The sequence below is a fragment of the Lygodium microphyllum genome, chromosome 25, assembly GCF_053477565.2.
Source record: "Lygodium microphyllum isolate KBCC chromosome 25, Lygodium_microphyllum_v1.1.10, whole genome shotgun sequence".
In the NCBI taxonomy this organism is placed as follows: Eukaryota; Viridiplantae; Streptophyta; class Polypodiopsida; order Schizaeales; family Lygodiaceae; genus Lygodium; species Lygodium microphyllum.
The window spans coordinates 121,013,402-121,033,164 of record NC_141159.1 but is presented as its reverse complement, the minus strand read 5'-3'; the positions used below and the strand labels follow the sequence as shown (position 1 = coordinate 121,033,164).

The window sequence follows — 19,763 nt, the reverse complement described above, 5'->3', positions numbered from 1 at the left end:
TGCAAGCAGCAGCGCTGCAAACCGATGATGGTGGCTTGTTAATTCCAACTGGACTGCAGTCAACATTGATTCCATAGGAAGGCAGCAAGCTTGATGATGATCAAGCCCTGCCATAGATGATGGTCCTTTATTCAACACTCTTTGACTTCACCTTCACAACGGCATTATGAACATGGCCTCCTCAAAACATGTGCTGGACTCCACCTCAGTCGGAAAATACATAGCTAGATTGGAGTCAACCACCTTCCTTGAGCAGCCAACAAGTCCTAGTCATACTATAGTCCTCCAAACAAACACAGCTGCCTACTTTTGAACACATCAACTGTCATCTAGCCTCATACTGACTACACCTTCCCCAACAAAAACATGGGCTGTTCATCGCCTTCAAGCTCGTTGACCCACTCCCAGGATCACAATATTAGGCTCTAAAGCAATCCGACTGCTGCTCTTCAAATGGAACCTTGTACATCATATACATTGGCTGCAGACAACATCAACCATCCACACACACCTCTAGAAGCCAAAAAACTGATGACACGGTCCCCCCCCCCCACGCACCACAAAAAGAAAAAAAAAACAGCTCTTTCTTTCTCAAAATTGGTGCCTTCTGGATGAAGGCCTCCTCCCTCTCTAAAATCATGGCAACCCCATGGCTGAAAGCACTCTCTTCCCCTAGCACCATTTCCTTCCCATGCTTTTCTCTTTTAGACCCCCAAAATAGAGTATCCTCGTAAGTCATGGTAATAGTATTTATCTTCTCACAATCACGTTGACAATGGATGTACTACATATTTTTATGCTTGTGTTCATGATCATGAGTTCTTGTGCACAAGAGTGCACTCATATGCTCAAAGAGATAATAGGCCAATGTTACCCATAAATTCAAAATGATATAGAAGTCTCCACTAATCTATCATGATGTAGATTCTCCGTATCTAAATAATATCAAGAAAATTTTCACACCTAGAGTTTTCATGCATTTCCCCCCATGCCACACGACACTATAGCAAGCATATGGGCATTGGAATCGCCATTGCTTTCCAAGCTACTTATTCTATCTAGACTCATTGCCAAAGCAAACATGTGGGAATGCCCTTTGTGACACACACACAAGTTAGTCAAAATTGTTAAGGACAAGAAAGCATCCTATTGTCATATGTCATTCTAAGTTCTAACTTGCCTATGCTACATATCATGCATGAGATGTCCATGGCCAGACGAGTAACTTAGTAAATTTCAAAATTGTGTGCTTATTAAAATTTATTATTATGAATAAAATTTTGTGTACAATCTTGTAACTTTAGGTGAATATTGATGAGATAAAGTTCTCCAAGGCTACTCTGAAAAGTGTAAACAAATAATACAATGAGGAGAATGAGGCCATCTTGAGGAATATCTAATGGAGTTGGAAGAGATAGACTACCAAGTCTCATGTACCCATTAGGACCTATGTCAAGTGTGGCTCTAGGAGCTCCTCCAGTGCAAGAACTCTTGTTCAAGAGGATGCTCCAATGAGAGAGCCCAAGTATCATAATGATGCGAATATCATCAATCGTAGTGATTTTGATGAGTTGAGGCTTCTTCTAGTGAGCATGATGTGATGTTCACATTAAATAGAACGTGACTCTTGGGATTGAACTCAGCTTTGTGACTATTTTCCAATTCATGATATTTGCACTTACTATCTTTAAGCTACATTTTATGTATGTGTAATGCATGTTATCGTAAAGCTCATTTCATATGTAATTGTTAATGAACATTCAAAACAACATATTTATTTGCAAAAAAATTTAGTACATTCCATAGCATACAAGTTCGTGAACTCAGCATATGGCGTGGATCATATCTAACTACCTTGTGTGAGCTCACCCCCAAGCCTAGAAAGCAATAAAAAATGAGCTAAGCCTCTACACAAGAGTTGGCGTCCCATCCACACTAATATGGGTATGCAGGTGAGTCCCTAGGGTCTAAAGTCCAAGACTGTGCCATGTGATAATGTGTGCAAATGAGCTTTGGGTGCCTTTTATAGAACCTAACTGCCAAAACCCTATAGTGCCCTAAACATGTTCACACTACAAAACCCTTTTCATAATCACACTACAAGGTCATCCTAGCTATAGGATGTATTCACACCTAATGACACTTAGAGGCCAATGCTACAAGTGTTCATGCATGATGTCCAAGGATGTAATAGGTACTCTAGGGTTTATCCTCAAAACAAATATTTTTGTAGATGGCTTCTCAAATTGATCTACATTAATTTCCATTTGTATTATTAACCTTAACTAAGAAACCTCCCCAAATACTATCATAGCAATGGAGATTGGAAATGGAAGTGAGAATGGGTGCAAAAAAGGAAATTTGCAAGAAGAGAGAAACAAAGGCATCATGTCATTAATGGGAAAAGGAGGAGAGGGAAGGAGGAACGAATGCGTAAAGAGAAAAGCAAGATGATATTTCAAAGGAGAAGAAACAAAAGGGTACATGTCCTGAAGCACCCAATGCCAATAAGCCTATGATGGCCTTACCAATATTTTTTCCTAGAAATATGTCACATGGCATTCCAAATTCCTGTTCAAGCAAGAAACACGAGGGAAACATCTCAAATTCCAGGGGAAGCGCCACTTCAGGATTTCCTCCAGCTGTTTCACAGTTTCAGACCCCGCATTTTGTAGCATTCCCCACTCTACAAAAGTTACAACTGAGCATATTTGCCTCTTCAACTTTCCTTAAACAGTTTTGAAGTGTCATCCTCTCCAGATTGGCCAGCTAGTAAGAGCCATCCACTTTCCATGTCCCTTGTTTCCCTCATTTCCCCTCCCTTGAATTAGAGCAAGGTCTTTTATCGCCCCTATGTAAGAGCCCCCAGTGAGAAGGATCATAATTTCATCATTCTACACCAACCCCCCCCCCCCCCCTCCTTTTTTCCACCACTCTTCAACTAGCCTAAAAACACCGATAAAGACAAGCAGTTATCCTCCCCTCTTTGGGGATTCATAATCATGACCTTTTCAAGAGACACTTTTGATGTTCCCTACTTTTTCTCTTACAATTTGGAGTCCAGTATTTTTTTATCCCTCATAGTTTGGATTAGTTAAAGAGTTATAACTACCTTCTTGTCATCAATACAGCTTGCTAACTTTAATTCCTCGCAAGTAAGAAGACTATTTGACCAAAGCATAAATAATTCTTCCACATGTATGTATAAATGTATATTGCACCAGCTATCTGATAACTTCTCTTAAGAATTATACATGAAGGCTTTACGACAATTGCTCAAAAACAACCAACAAGGCCATAATTTAGAAAGACACAGCAAGAGGAAAGGATTATTATCACCAAATAATATGCTCACCAATGTCAAGAGGGTCATGTGTTTCTGTGTCTATCTCGAACTTGACTTCTGGAGATGCTAATGTTAGTGCACCACGGTCTATGCGGCGCTGCCTCATAATCTGCCCAACAAGAATGAATCCATAAAAACATCACTTGTGAGAGTACCACTAAGTAAAATAAATTGGGAAAAAGGGTTTGGTAAATTCAAAATTCAAGCATGATAAAGATTTTTCAATGGATTAGCTGTCCACTCAGCCTTTGTGTTAGATGTCTGGTAAGTATTTCATTGAACTATCATTGGAGTCCTAAACTGGCTAATTTTTATGTCTTCTGAGCTGTTTATTAATAGGTTTTTGGGGGTGGAAATCAATTCAGTTTTCCAAAATAAATAAATAAAAGGTTGTCAGAACCAGGTTGCATATCAAGTAACCTTTGCTAGGGAATTCATATTACGAAGATCTGTAGTGAGATCATCCACAAGCCGACTGTAAATCACCCCAAAAAAAAAAGTAAGGTCGCAGCAGAAAAGCCCCAGCCTGAGTACCATTACATGCTTGGAAAGATACATAAAGATTTGCAAAATAAGAAGACTGCACATACCTGTCATCCATGCGCGCCTGGGCTTCAATGTAAGACATGGCTGCTACGGATTCAATTATACTCTTCGTAAACCTGACTGAAATTATGTTTGCATCAGATGTCATCTCCTGCACAAACCAACCATTAAGATTTTATTTCACAGTTACAAATCTGGTGTTCCCTGTCCCCTGTTCAAAATCATCCAGCATCCTGATCAATTTTCAGGAATGAAAGTAGATTCACTCTACCATGAATATACAAACTCCTGACACTTAATTTGGATTTTCATGACTCAAAAACATTTGCATAAATGAACCACAAAGAATGGCTTTAAACATAACCACCGAAGCCTCCTAGCAACAAATTTCGTAATAGGTATGTTATTGAGTATGTTTTTATCTGACAAACATGCATGAGATATGTTAAAAGTTATAGAAGAGTACCCAGATAACTGAGAAGGCCAATCTTTTAACAGCACCTCGAAGAGAACATATGTCTGCTTATACAATGGAACAGGGGTAAAAATGGATCAAACATGGTATAAAAAGAAATCAAAGGAAGAGAGTAGCCAAGTAGTAAACTACAAGTGAGCACACCTTCAGTTAGAGGCTTTGGGAGCATATCAATCCTTTGCTCTACCAAGTAAACAGATGTAGCCCTCTGAGATGCCTCCTCATCAAGTGGTGTTCCAGGCAGAACAAAGTTTGTAACATCGGCTATGTCTGATGATTTTCATTTTTGTTAAAGCTATAAAGTATGCTCAACTTTTAATAAGCAGAAATTGGTGAAGAATATAAAGAGGAGATAATTCACAGGACTGATTGATATATATGAGCATTAGCAGATACACATGCCACTAAGTAACTTGCATTTGTGTGCATGGTTGTGCACAAAATATGTGTCAGCCAAAGGATACGGACTCCAACTTCATAATTCCCATTAGGAAGTGCTGTACAATGAAGTGCATCATCAATATCTTTGCAACCTGTAATAATGTAAAAGTTTCAACAATAAGAACTACTTTTCCTGTCCCTATCTCGAGGGAGATTAAAATTAAAAATGTGTACTCTTTTCTGGATGTCAGCATCTTGATAATATGACTGCATTGTTCATTTAGTATTCTATTATGCATTTATAGCTCTTTCAAAATTTGATAACCGCTACATTCTCAGAAACACTGATAAAATGCCTCAGCATCTTGATAATATGACTGCATTGTTAATTTAGTATTCTGTTCTGCATTTATAGCTCTTTCAAAGTTTGATAGCTACTGCAATCTCAGAAACACTGATAAAACACCTCCAACTTCAGTACAGGAAGATCTCAAGATCATTAGGAGTCACAGAGAGATTGCTACAGGGATCTCCTGCACAACTGCTACTGCATGTCTCAGATAAGTCTCCACCATCCTGAATCTGAAGTGAATTTTTTCATATCAATACATCCTGGTGTTAGGTCAACATTACCACTGTTAGGCATCTACTGAGGTTAGCAGTAGCTGCCCAACTACATCAGTTCACCTTTAGGTAGCTCAGCACACCTAGTGGGTGTGCACTGGTGACATGGGATGACAGATCTTGAGGCTTGGAAGCTAAGGTCCCATCATGGAGCCAAGTTGGGAGATAAGAAAGATGCCAGCTCTATGTTTTAAGCTTCATGTTTATTTGTTATCATGCTGGGGCTTTCCAGGCTGATCCAGGAGGTGGCCTATAAATGGTATTATGACTTCTAGAAGTGCATGAAGCAACCTTCACATTCATGTCAATGCTACTTTGTTTTGTTATTAAATAATAAGCATACATGACACACGTGTGTGCACATACATACATATTATGCCACTAGTCATTTTCATAGAAGACAAAAAGAGAACCATAAAGACGAGCAAGAAGAGGAAGAGCTGTCTGAAGGAGATCATTGGCATGGAAAAGAAGCATAAGGACCTGACTTGAGATCAATCAACAAAATGAGAAATAACCTGTCAAATTTCTATTCAGTGTGTGCCATTAGTTCAAGACAGCTCATGGAAGTAGATCACCCAAAACATTAAGGTTGCACTTCACTGACACTCAACAACTTAATTATCTCTACTGTTAGTCTTTACAAGCTCCGTTCAGCCAACACTCTATCAGACATAATAACTGTGCTTTATTATGTTTCCCTACAGTAGTGTACTTTTCCAAAGGGAGAAAATCACCCGGAGGATCAACACTGAAGACACGGATGTGTGTAAGATCTTCACGATATGGACATTGGAAGTCTTCATCAGTTACAGACCAGGGCAATGGAGGCAAGCAGGCCAGAACCTGTTCTGAGAAAGGCCTATTATTGATGTCATTTTCAATCATAAGTACCTGCATTGGTTAAAAACTCATAAGTCTTTTTGTTTGTATTAACTCAGAATGATTAAGTGTATGAATGTTCTTTCTATCATGCAGGTTAATTCTACCACCTTCTCAAACACTTCTGTACATTCTATAAGACATCAACACACATATAGAATCTATAATTGAAAGGTTACTACATCTAAATTAACCTAGCAACAGAGATGTCCAGCAACATGAGTAAGGGAAAATTACACACTAAGAAAAAAAGGTTCCTAGCAACAGAGATGTCCAGCAAATCACAGATATAATAAGTCTTTGGCAGAATACAACATCTAAATTAAGGATAAGTTACCTGCTAAGAAACAAAGATTTCTGATAAGGCAGGTGTTTGTGTATAGAAGAAGAAAATACTTTCCCTTGCATTTTTGGTTCTAAATTTATTTAAGCTTCCTAAGTTCTAGTGCCCAAACACCTCTAATCTTTTTGTTTGCACTAACCTTCTTTCACTTTGAATCACATATGTTTTGGCATTGTAGACCTCCAGATTGGTTATTCACTTGAGCCATGTAATAGGCTTCCCTTTTTGGTTCTATATTGCAAGCCATCTTATGGCTCCCCATTGACGCCCTTTGTTCCATTTATGGGCCTCATTAGTGTTGAGCTAAAAATGCATTAGCTTCACTTAAACAGCCCCAAAACATGCTTAATTAAGGAAGAAACCTTGGTTATTTAAAAGAAATGTGTTCCTAGAGAGTGTTTGTATCTCATAAGCACAAACCCACTTCTGTAAATAGGTATGCTGCCCTCCATTCAGCCTTAATCTCGTTTTTGCATGTTTCAGGTGTTTTCAGCTTGCTACCCACACCCCGTTCACGAAGGACATCGCAGTCCAAGCTGTCCATTGCAGTCTTCACTCATCCGGCACTTGTTTCCAGCCCTCCATAATCAATTTGCTGCTGTTTCCAGCCAGGCGACTCCAGCTGTCATATAGCCTGCCACGTCAGTGTACTGCTGCGTTTGCAAGCCCCAGCTGCCGCCCTGAAGATTTTCTCTCCCCTCCAGCTATCACCATCATCTCCTCAGCCTGTCGCTGCTGTTTTCTCTCTCTTGCAGTCTGTGTTTCCTGTTTTCTCTCTCCTCTCAGCTATGTTCACTGTTTTTTCTCTCATCACCTGCATTTCTGATCCTTTTCTCTCCTGCACTACTATCTGCATCAAATCCAACCTTCCTTGGTTGCATTTGCTAGTGTTCAACATCCGAAGGCCGCCTTGCTGCGATTCGAGATACGTTCGGAGTACGACACACTCTCCAACTCATTACCCTTGCCCTAATCCTTGAGATACAAGAGTTCCAGATACAATATCATTCACTGCATAGTCTGTTTACTGCATGGGCATTATATATTCAATAATCATATCATTTCATTCATTCTCTGTCTCCATTGTCTTTGAGTTACCCTAACCCTAACTATACCGAGTGAGCTAGTTATGCCAACAGTCCCAAAATCTGGAAAAATGGAACAAACTTCATATGTGGTTGTGCCGGGGTGGGGTATTTTTGCCCTGGCAATCAAAAGGGCCCAATGATAGGCCAATAGCAGCTCGCCAAATATCTAATAGGAGAGTCCAAATTCTCTTGGCCAAAGGGCGGGAAATAAATTTATGATGCAAAGATTCCACACTGGTATCACAAAAAAAAAGTTGCCATTTGAGATTCGGCACTTTAAAAGGGCTGAAGCAAGGGGAAGCCCACCAATGATCACTCTCCAAAGAAAGACTTTGCATTTGAATGGGGTCTTGTTCAATCATCCTCTCAAAATTACACACACAAGCATGAGCTTTTCCATTCACTTGTTGGCTTTTATACATAGGCCTAGCCTACATGCAAGGAGTCATTTTTCCACAACATAAAACAGATGTGTTTGGTAAGAGCATTCAAGGAAGCGGTAGTCCAAGGCACAAGTAGCAAAATGTAAGCAAGCATAGGTAGCATGATGGCCTATGCAACTTTGAGGCATACATGAAAGGGCCAAGCCAATGTTTTCCAATAAACAAATTTAGTCTCCATCTTTCGAGAGATCCATTCCAACAAATATTTTGACTAAAACCCCTACCATCCCAAGGACTAGAAATCACATTCAATGTAGCTAATAAGGGAGAATGCATTAACATGGAGAGCAAAAGCATGCCAAACATCCAATGCCTTACAAAGATTATCCTTTTTTGCATGCACGATCACTGATGACAACAAAATGTTGTCCAAAAGGAAAGGATACACCCACCAACTGCCCAGTGGCACCGATATGGAATAACGTGGTGAGTATTGGATGTATCACCAATGCAAAAAATATGGACAGCCCTTGTTGAGCTAAAAATGCATTAGCTTTACTTAAGTAGCCCCAGAACTTGCTTAATTAATGAAGAAACCTTGTTTATTTAACAGAAACGTGATCGGAGAGAGTTTATGTGTCCCATAAACACAAACCCACTTGGGAGGGCCCAAACTTTCTATAAATACGTATGCTACCCTCCATTCAGTTAACAATCTCGTTTTTGCAGATTTCAAGTGTTTCAGCTTGCTGCCCATACCTCGTTCGCGGAGGACATCTCAGCCGAAGCTGACCATTGCTGTCTACATCAGTTGGCGCCTGATTTCTAGCCCTCTTCTCGCAGTTTGGAGCTGATCCCAGCCAGGCAACTGCTGTTGCTGCACAGACCTGCTGCCGTACTACCTGCCATACCATCTGCAGCCTGTGTTTGGCAGTTTTCTCTCTTCTCCAGCTATCACTCAACTTATACAGGCTGTTGCCAGGCTGTCCAGCCTACGTTTGGCGGTTTTCTCTCTCCTGCAAGCTATCCTACCTGCGTTTTTAGTTTTTCTCTCTCCTACAACCTGTGTTCTTAGTCTTTCTCTCTCCCCATTGCTATCTGCATCAGATCCAGCTTCTCACCATTGCATTTGGTAGTGTTCGACATCTGGAGGCTGCCTTGCTGCAATTCGGGATTTGTTCAAAGTACGACACACTCTCCAGCTCATTACCCCTGCCCTGATCCTTGAGATACAGGAGTTTTAGGATTCAGTATTCATTCACTGCATAGTGTGTTTAATGCATGAGCATTGTATATTCAGCAATTATATCACTTCAATTATTTTCTATGTTCATTGTCTCTGAGTTACCCTAACCCTAATTGTGTTCTTTTATCAATCTGTGCTTTGTCGTACGATTGTTATTTGCGCTTCTGTGTCAGAGTATTTCTTTACATGGTATCAGAGCCTAGACTCTCTGAGAAACCTAGGCCTTTGATTTGAAAGCTCTCCACAAGAAGCAAAAACAACAGTAGATTCCAATGACTTCAAACACCTCAATACCAATTCAGTCTCTAGAACAACCTATACCAAGAACCAAGCGAGAGTGGGCAGAACAGTTTGCTCCACAAAGTTCCATGGTGGAAGACACTTCTGACAACACAGAAAAAAGGCTATACAAGCTTTCCACTGAAGAATATCATGTGATCATGGACTTTAGACGAAAGAAGATTCAGGAGATCGATCGAAGGATTGCCCTTCAAGAGAAGCTACTCAATGAAGGTATGCATGAATTTCTCTCTTCAGATGTTCCGCATAAATCTGATGATATTGCAGGGCCATCAAGACCTCCCTCAAGCAAGGGTCCCTCCTGTTGGAGAAAGAGATCCGGAGTATGTTCCATTCTTTCATCCTCTTCCGCCCACTCCCGTGCAAGGTACTTTAGATTCGTCTTTTGTTCCTTCGTCTTTTATCTCTTCTATTTTGCAATATACTGGTAGAAATCATAAGGAAGATAGAGTACAATTTGTTGACTACGGAAAAGATTCTCTTGAGGACCAATTCTTGTATGTTAACACAAGAAAAAGCCAAGTTACCTCTTCTTCTACCCTTCCTTCTTTTCAATTTACTTCTCAAAATCAAAATGAATTTGGTGTTTTTATTTCTACATTGCATGGTGCATCATCATCATCATCATTTCATTTTCAATCATTAAACGGTAAAAATGAACAAAATGCATCTGCAGCTTTCACACCACAAATTCAAAACCCATCCATCCCACCACATTCTTTTGTTGCTTCTCCACTTTCTTTTACACCATTTACATTCTCCTATCAAACACCTCATGTTGCACATCACACCGCATCGAGGGGTTATGGAAACATAGGCACCGCCTTTAGGACCTCATCCTTTTTTTCTCCATCGAGTGGTGTTTCACCTACTTCTCACACACTTTCGAGATCATTTCAACCTGGGTATCCCTCCCAGTCTCTCATGAGTATGGATCAGTTGGTACCATAGCTTGCCTCTATAGCATTACCTAGTGGACCTCCTGGTCATGTTGTTGTGCCCCAACCTAGCTTTGGACAGGGCTTTCATGTCCCAGTGCCTCCACCTCCATCGGCACCTTATGGAAACATTCATGTTCCAGTGCCTCCGCATCAATCGGCACTCACTAGACACTCCTAGTCTATTTTTTCCCACCCACCTTTTCCCCCTCATTCTTCCTATCAGACACATCCACCACCACCATCTTACTCTCCACCTTCATCTTATCCCACTTTCCCAACACCTCATGGTTCCGACGCATCTCAAGCATGTTTTCAATAATAAGACTCGTTTTAACGGGTCAAACTTTACCACTTGGTCGAACTTGATGAGGCATGTCATTGACTCCCAGAACCTATGGGATCTTATACAAGGGTTGGAACCCCAACCCAATCCCGCACTTGTTTCATACGAGGTTGTCCACTCATGGAAGGCTAGAAATGCCTCCGCTATTGTCGAGCTGATGCAAGTCTTATTGCCTGAGTTTCATTCTCAGCTTCAGCATTTTGACTTAGCGTCAGAGTGATAGGCACACTTGACTAACTGCTATGCAGCTCGAGATAGGATCCGTTGTATAAATCTTGACCATGAGCTCCAACTCTTTAAAATCACAAATCAGGATGACTTGACAATCAAGTTGGCTAAGTATCGGTGACTTCTTTGCGAATTCTCCACTACGGAGACTCCCAAGGCTCTGATAATCAAGTCACATTGTTTCTGAACAAACTTCCCAGGAAATACTTCAATTTCGTGGAAGGTATAGTTTCAAAACCTACCATGCCTACTTTCTATAAATTTGAGTGTCAGTTGTTGCATTACGCACGGTTGTTCGATCAATTTCATATAAATTCTTCCTCAAAGGGGGCTCTTGTTGCTCATTCTCAGAAGGGGCAACAAGGGAAGGGTAAACAAAATCAAACCTCCACTCAAAATCCAAAACAAACTCAATCCAGGGAATCGCAAGGAAACTCCCAGTCACAACTCAAACAAGGGTAGTAGAATGTACCTAAAAACAATAGGTATTATCAACATTGTCAAAAGGCTGGTCATTTTGATGACGAGTGTCAATCAAAGGCCAGAGGCATAGCACCCAAATTTACGTCTCAGACCCCCGCCCCTCAATCGAGCAACCCCCAACACGAGAGGCAGGGTGATGGCAAGGGGCAGTTTGAAGGTCAGACTCATACTGCCACCGCTCAACCATCTCAATCGACAACATTCTTAACTCCAAAGGGATTGTCTGACTGGTTTGAAGAGGCCCACATCGTCTCCATAGAGACATCAGATACGAGTCTCGTCTACATCTGTGAGTTGCCTCCCAACGAGGTTACCGCAGAGGGCCACTCCTCACAGCAGAGCACTTCAGCTCCTGTTTGAATTATGGATAGTGGAGCTACACATCATATGACTCCTATAACAGATATTTTCCGTTCCCGAGCCCCTGCAGCCGGGCGGGTTCGCATGGGAAACAACTCCTCGGTCAAGATTCAGACTCAAGGTAGCGTCAATTTTGCCACTGATAAGGATCCGGATTTGGCTTCGCTGGACAATGTATACCATGTCCCCCAACTTGGCCTGAACTTGTTATCTGTTCAGCAGTTTTGCCAGCTGAGGCGAGTAGTTTTCTTTACAGCGACTACAGTCGAGATCCTTGACTCTCAAACTGGTTTAGTTATTACTCGCGGTGAGGCACAACCTAATGGCCTTTATCATATGACACACTTTCTGACCAAGCCGACAACCGAGGGCTCCGTGTTCCATAGCTTCCTGGCATTAGCCACATCTCGGGAGCCTACAAACAATGAGCATCTTTGGCACTTTCACTTAGGGCATATTGGTTATGACTCTCTTTATGAGTTATCCCACTGTCACAAAACTGACAACTATTACCTTTTTATTGATTTCTTTATTACATATTTTATTTGGTTTTTCTTTTTGGAAGGATCCCTCTTGAAATCTAAACGCCTGAGTTGCATGGCCAGTATGTGAAACGGACAAGAATGTCTAGTGAGTCAAGACTAGATAGTTAAGGTCCAGTACAAGTCTAGAAGAGACTGATGGCACTGTAGATTGACAAGCCTGGAAGAGACTTATGAAAGTGTATATGGACAAGTGTGTTAAAAAACTAGGCTGAAAAAGACTAGTTCAAAGTGAAGATGGAAATCAGTGGAAATTCACTTTCAGTTGAGCTACATTACAAATTTGGATGTAGCCATAGTCTGCAAAGATGGTCAAAAGACTAGTGGGATGCAATGGAAGCAACTCCTAAAATTTAGGGAGTTACTATTTTTGGACCTCAGAATCTGTTCGCACCATTATCTTCGTTTTTGTACGAGGATTAATTCTCTAGTCTGTGCCGAGTTCAAATTTTGCACCGATCATAGAGAATTTTAGACCGAAAGGTTTAAACAAGGAAATCGCTACATGTATGCCATGTGTCACAATTTGGGGATAAATTCCCAAAAGAGAGGCAGAGAGCAGCACAAAAACGAGTTTCAATGCATGAGGGGCAGATTGGGGGCTCATTTGTGAAGGATTGCTGCAGATGGAGAGCTCTTGAGAGCTGGTCTACCTCATCTATGGTGCACAGAGGGCTGGGCTTGCTTCCTACTCTCTCTTTCTCTCCCTGACAGTATGGTTATGCTGCAGAATCAAGGGCCTTTCTTCTAATTCAGGTACAGCTGTATGGAATATGCTGTTTTTGCATGAGGCAAGAGCCTTTTTTTTCGAGGAACAAGAGCAGTTGTTTGCTGTCCCAGCAGGGACAGGTGAGAGTGGTAACCTCACCAAGCAAGTGTCTGAAACAGCACTAAACCAGAACCGATTCTAGACTGTTCAGAGGTTGTTTCAGAGCCCAATTGATGTTAGAATCAAGGGGCACTTGGCCCAGATGATGCAGGACAGTGCAGGGAACAATATGAGCTGAGAAGAGGTGTCAGAACAGGTCTGAACCAGTAATTACAGTGGGCTGAACAGTACAGGGAACAGTATGAGTTGTAAACAGGTTTCAGAACAGGTCTGAACCAGTAAATACAGCAGGTTGAAATGGCCAATTCTGCACTCCAACCAGAAGATTCAGACTTGGGCAAAGTTTCTCCTCCTGGTCAACTTGATTTGGGTCAGTAATTGTATTGTTATGCTGTCAAATTTCACCCAGAATAGGTGAAAGACAGCCCATTGTACTTTCTCTTTTTAAAAATAAAAAAATACCGCAAGGGGCGCCTAACTTAGGGGCCAACAGGGTGTCTGTGTGGCAACAAGAGCATTCTAGCTTCCTGTTTTTCTTCTTGATTCTGTGTCTTTAAGTTCATGTAAAGTGGGCGACTGTGAATTGGGTGAAAGCATTTATATATTTCGGTTGTACACTACCGCCCTTCCCAGTGAACAGGCCGGTTACATGGTTCCATTGCTGGGATCGAATCACTTTTTCCCTAAAGAGTGAGCCAGGGTTTGTTTGGGTGTAGACACAGAATTGTGCATTATGGCTGATAGAAAGGAAGACACCAGAGAGGAAGCGTCTTCATCACACAAGATCCCTATTGTTCATGAGGTGGGAGAGTCTTCTAGACCTCCACAATTTGTTACTCCTCCTGTTATAGTTGAGCCACAAGTTCATACGGCTTCTTCTATGGATGAAGACACTTTCAAGACTCAATTAGTTGCTGCTGTGAGGATGTTTACTCAAGTGATGCAGAATCCAAGGTTTTTGGCATTTTTGCAGCCATCTGCAAAGATTTTGGATCCAGTAGAGGTCCAAGATAAGGGTAAGCATGCTGCAGATTCGGTGGAAACACCAAGGCAGCTTGCGGAGTCAATGGAGACTCCGAGATTGGTTCCGACTGTCCAGGAACAGGTGGCGGAAACACTAGTTACACAGGCATTGCCAGTTCAGCTTGCCATTTTACAGCAACCAAATGTTGGCCTAAATGGACAGGGAAACAGTTTTCAGGCTTTACCACAAGTTTTCCCACCGACCTCTATACATCCTGGGTACTTTGGAGGTGGATTTGTATTTCAGAGTATGGCTGGTTATGCGCCTGGAAACCAGATTTATGTACCAGGAACAGTGTTTGGGGGTACACAGGGTTTTATGCTAAACCCCATGTATGGTAATATAGGCATGCAGCCTGGATTTCAGGGAGTTCAGGGCAGTTTTGGCATGTCACAGGGCACTTTTGGTATGGCTGGTTATCAAAATCAGCAAGCAAGTATTGCGTCTACAAGTCCTGTAGTCAGTGGTCCGGCAACTCCCATGCCACCTGTTAGTGTTCCTATGTTACAGGCATATCCTACAGATCCTTTGATGGCTCATGAGAAGCCAAAGCCATACAAGGAAGGTGGCGTGCAGTTTGACATCTTTCGAGGATTTGAAGATAGGACTAAGGCTCTCTCTTTCTTACAGCAGTTTGATGCCACATTTGCAGGAGGAAACTTTACAGAGCCTTCTAAGGTCCGGAAAGCTGCCACTTTTCTTAAAGACAATGCTAGTCAGTGGTGGACTACACTGTTGATGCAAGGACAGGCTCCTGCTACTTGGACTTACTTCAAGCAAGTATTTGCTTCTGCTTGGTTGACCAATGAATTTGAGATTGATGTTATGTCAGCTTGGCACAATTTGGATGCATCTAAATGCAAGGATCTGGAAGATTATAACAAGAAGTTTTGGAAGGCTTTGCTTCCAGTCACTTCTTACAAGGTCGTGCCATTGACTGAGCAGATAGAGAAATATTGCTGTGGGCTACCCAAGGAACTCCGGAATTATTGTACAAAGACAAAGGTCACCACTTTGACTCAGTTAATTGAGAATGCTACCGCAGGAAATGCATTATTGTTGGGACAGTAAAGTGGTTTTGGGGGCAGCATTAAACAGGACAAATCTGAAAAATTTTCAGCAAAGAAGCCATTTGGTAAACAGGTTTATCAGAATTCTCAAAGCACAGGTAAACCTTGGCAGTTCAAGAAGAAATCAGCCAAGTCCTTTGGACAGCAAGAAACCTTTTGTACGCAAGTCTCTTGAAGAGAGAAAGGCTTTAATGGCTGAGAGGAAATGCTTTATCTGTGAGCAGACTGGTCATATTGCGTCTAACTGTCCGGACAAGAATAAGAGATCAACTGATGATGATAAAGAGGACAGGAAAGGAAAGAAGCCCAAACCTTCAGCAGGTTTAGTGCCAGATATGCTAGGAGACAAGCCACATTCAGATGCTAATGAGCTCTGCAGAGCTTGGGGTAAAGTTAGGGATCAACATGTACTTATTTTCTTTGATCCTCGAGCTAAGGCAAACTTTATCTCACCAGCGTTGGCTTCTACTTTGGGCATCAGAGCAGATGAGATGGGCTACACAGCAGAGGCAGCGTTGGCATGTCCTGGCCACTCAGAGTCTGTGACACCCGTTCTTGGGAAGCTGCGTCTTCATATACAGTCTTATGTTGATGCAGAAGAATTTTATATCATGCCACTTGAAGGCTGTGATGTCTTGTTGGGAATGCCATGGATGTTTAGAAAGCATGGTGTGTTGGATGCCTTTAACAAGACACTGACTTTGGAACATAGAGGAAAGACTCATGTGCTTGATGTAAAGCTTAAAGGAGAGTCTATACCTGTTGTATCGGCTTCTGCCATTACATCTGTAATAAAGAATCATATTTCTGCGTACTTGATTTTTGCACATGATGTCAAGGATAATGATGAGTCAAATTTTTCTATGTTAGATAGAGACAAGTCTGCTTTCTTGTCTCAGTTCAGTGATTGTTTTTCTGACTCATTACCATCACAGTTGCCACCAGAGAGGTCTGAGGATCATGCAATAGATTTGGTGCCAGGCAGTAGCCCACCAAATAGACCTCCGTATAGGATTAGTGCAGCCCAACAGAAAGAGATATTGAGCCAGGTGAATGAGCTCTTAGAAAAAGGGCTGATTCAGCCAAGTTCATCTCCCTTTTGCTCACTGTTGAGATTCAGCAATCACACTCATTGACAGCCTCTTTGTAAGGAGCTTCAGGGCCAAGGACATGCAGGCTAACCTATCCCATATGCACAGTGGTGCCTATTGCAGTTTCCTACTTTCCTATAAAGCATTGTACTTGCTTCCTTTTTTAAATGCAATGATAGTACTATTTTCTTTTCAATGAAGTATCAATGTCATTGTCCACATACACAAGATTGTGTTTATGAGTCCAAGTCTCAATCTTGGAACCTAATTCACTTGTGTAACAAACAATGTCTTTGTCTTCTCCATCATGAGTCCACTCTTCTCCTTCCATCCACCATAACTCACTGCCATGTCCTAGATCCCGCATCTTTCACATGGTATCAGAGCCCAGATGGGCATGGCACTACTCCTTCAACTCCATTTCACTTTCATCTAGCTCAGCTTGAGCTCAGTCCAGCTCAAGACTTCATCTTCTACTCTTTTTTCTCACTACCCTGTTTGGCAGCCATAGCCAAACCTGCACCTACCTGCCTTTGAGCTCTTAGATCTCTTGAACCAGGCAATATCCCCCCAAGCTCTCTTCTGGAGGATTGTTCCTAAACTCCCTGAGCTTCCCTCTGTTGCATAACAATCCAACATTGGGCTCCTATAGCTCCAGCATTGTCATTCTTCTGTGCTTCTGTTCTATGGCCACCATAGCCAGCCTGGACATACCTCTGATAGAGGGCTGAAATCTCCCTCTACAGGTCAAATCAGCCTATGACCTCTTCTTGGAAGATGTTCCCCAACACTAGGCGCAACTCCCTATCACAATAACTGATGGCATTGTTGCTCTCTAGCCCCGGCATTACAGAAATCGACTGCGCCTGTCCTGAACTGCGCCGATTCTGATCGAGTGCTCTGCGTGCGCCGTACTCCCCGCGATCTGGATGATCTCCATGAGGCTTTGATAGCCCTTGACATAAGCTTCCTAGACATGTAAAAAGTTTTGAAAATGATCAAGTATTGAGGTCACAGCAGCCAAAAAACCAGGCCCCTGTCTCAGAAACCCTAATTCCACCATAGCCAAAATGCTCCAAGCTCATTTTTTCTCTCATTTTCTCACTCTTGCCACTAAACCAAGCTAAAGCCCACTCTGACCCACTGTCCCAGCACCAAATCAAGGAGGGGAAGGACCTGAGAAGATTGAAGAACAACCGAACAACCCCGAACAAGAAGATTCAAGCTCAACATCAGCACAGACATAGTGTGTTTTCACACTGTCATTACCTGTGTCTCTTGAGACATTGCAATCTACTCTTCCATTGATAAAATCTCAGAATTCTGGAGTTGATTTGCTGCTGATCTTGCAACCTCAACATGGGAAAAGACTCTCCAAATGCTCGATTCAAAGGAGTCGGGTTTCACACTTGGCAAACCCGCATCAAGCTCATCCTGATGAAGAAGGGTCTTTGGGCCATCACAAATGGCAAAGAGAAGAAACCTTGAGATGCGGACCTTGCAGTTATTTGGCAGAAGAATGATGACAAGGCACAAGCCATCATTAAACTGGAATTGGACGATAGCTACATCCATCATGTGGATGCCTGTGACACGTCCCATGACACTTGGGATAAATTAGATACCTTATTTGGTGCACAGTCAAAGTCATCTAAGTATGGTCTATTAATTGAATTTTTCCGACTTGATATGAAGCCTCATACATCCCTGGCATCCCATCTGAACTACATGGAAAACCTACTTACTCAACTTGCAGGGATAAAGCTAAAAATGGATGAAGATGTTTGTATTGGTGTCTTGTTAAAAAGTTTGCCTCCTGCTTATGATAATGTATCAACCACTCTAACCAATATGCCTGATCCTCAACTTGTTGACATTAAAGCCTCTCTGCTAGAGGAAGAAAAGAAACTTAAAAGCAAAGAAAAGCCTAGCACTTCAAAGGATGAACAAATGTTATATGTAAACAACATATACAAAAGTAAAAAGGAACCGCTCTTCTGTGACTTCTGCAAAAGGACCGGACACACTGAGAAGTTCTGTCATGTTAAAAAGAGGTCCCAAAAGGCCTATCTTGCAGCTGTGAAAGAAGAAGAAGACCATGGACCGAAAGATGAAGATGAAGATGAAGATGAAGATGAAGACCACCAGGATCGGAAGAACAAGGCTCATCAATCCTTCTACTCTCATTACTCTGATAGACTGTTTTAAAAGCCTTGTATTTTCTTGCCCTAATGCTTCCTGCCATAAGCTTTGTAAACTCCTTATGTAACTTGGCATTACAGTCTCTCTACACTTTGTGAGGCCCCTGTTACAGCCTCTAGATGTCCATCATGTTTTGGTGCCCACACTTAGCCTTTTCTGCGACAGCCTCTGGTGTCTACCATGTTTGTGGTGTGCCCACACTTTGCAGGTGGTTCTCATTACAGCCTCTACACACTTTGTGCCTTTCTAGTTGTGATTGAGGAGGGGTGTTGAGATTCAGCAATCACACTCATTGACAGCCTCTTTGCATGGAGCTTCAGGGCCAAGGACATGCAGGCTAACCTATCCCATATGCACAGTGGTGCCTACTGCAGTTTCCTACTTTCCTATAAAGCATTGTACTTGCTTCCTTTTTTAAATGCAATGATAGTACTCTTTTCTTTTCAGTGAAGTGTCAGTGTCATTGTCCACATACACAAGATTGTATTTATGAGTCCAAGTCTCAATCTTGGAACCTAATTCACTTGTGTAACAAACAGTGTCTCTGTCTTCTCCATCATGAGTCCACTCTTCTCCTTCCATCCACCATAACTCACTGCCATGTCCTAGATCCCGCATCTTTCACACTCACCAATGCTCTTAGTGTAGAAGAAGGATGGCTCTTGGCGCATGTGCATAGATTATTGAGCGTTGAACAAGAGTACCATCAAGAACTGGTTCCCCATTCCAAGGATTGACGACATCCTTGACCGTTTGGAAGGAGCGTCAATTTTCAACAGGATAGATTTGAAGAGTGGATACCATCAGATCAGGATTAAGCAAGAGGATGTGCATAAGACTACATTTAGAACCACGTTTGGTCTCTATGAGTTCTTGGTAATGCCATTTGGACTTACTAATGCTCTTGCTACATTTAATCGAATGATGGACAGGATTTTTCGTCCATACAGGCAGTTTGTTGATACATTCTTTGATGACATAATTGTCTTTTCAAAGAATGAACAGGAGCATAGAGAACACTTGAAAGCGGTCTTTG

The 19,763-nt window shown here is 41.9% G+C and overlaps 1 protein-coding gene across 1 annotated transcript in view; it reads right to left on the bottom strand.

Moving 5' to 3' along the window:
* Nucleotides 1-19,763, bottom strand: part of EMB2763 (ribonuclease II family protein) — a 148,799-nt gene that overhangs the window by 70,300 nt on the left and 58,736 nt on the right. Inside the window, exons 11-17 of the mRNA XM_087666468.1 lie at nucleotides 6,110-6,266; nucleotides 4,832-4,900; nucleotides 4,512-4,637; nucleotides 4,359-4,411; nucleotides 3,937-4,043; nucleotides 3,767-3,821; nucleotides 3,356-3,455 (exon numbers count right to left, since the gene is read on the bottom strand). Coding sequence (XP_087522594.1) covers nucleotides 3,356-3,455; nucleotides 3,767-3,821; nucleotides 3,937-4,043; nucleotides 4,359-4,411; nucleotides 4,512-4,637; nucleotides 4,832-4,900; nucleotides 6,110-6,266 — 667 coding nt within the window. The remainder of the gene's footprint in view (nucleotides 1-3,355; nucleotides 3,456-3,766; nucleotides 3,822-3,936; nucleotides 4,044-4,358; nucleotides 4,412-4,511; nucleotides 4,638-4,831; nucleotides 4,901-6,109; nucleotides 6,267-19,763) is intronic.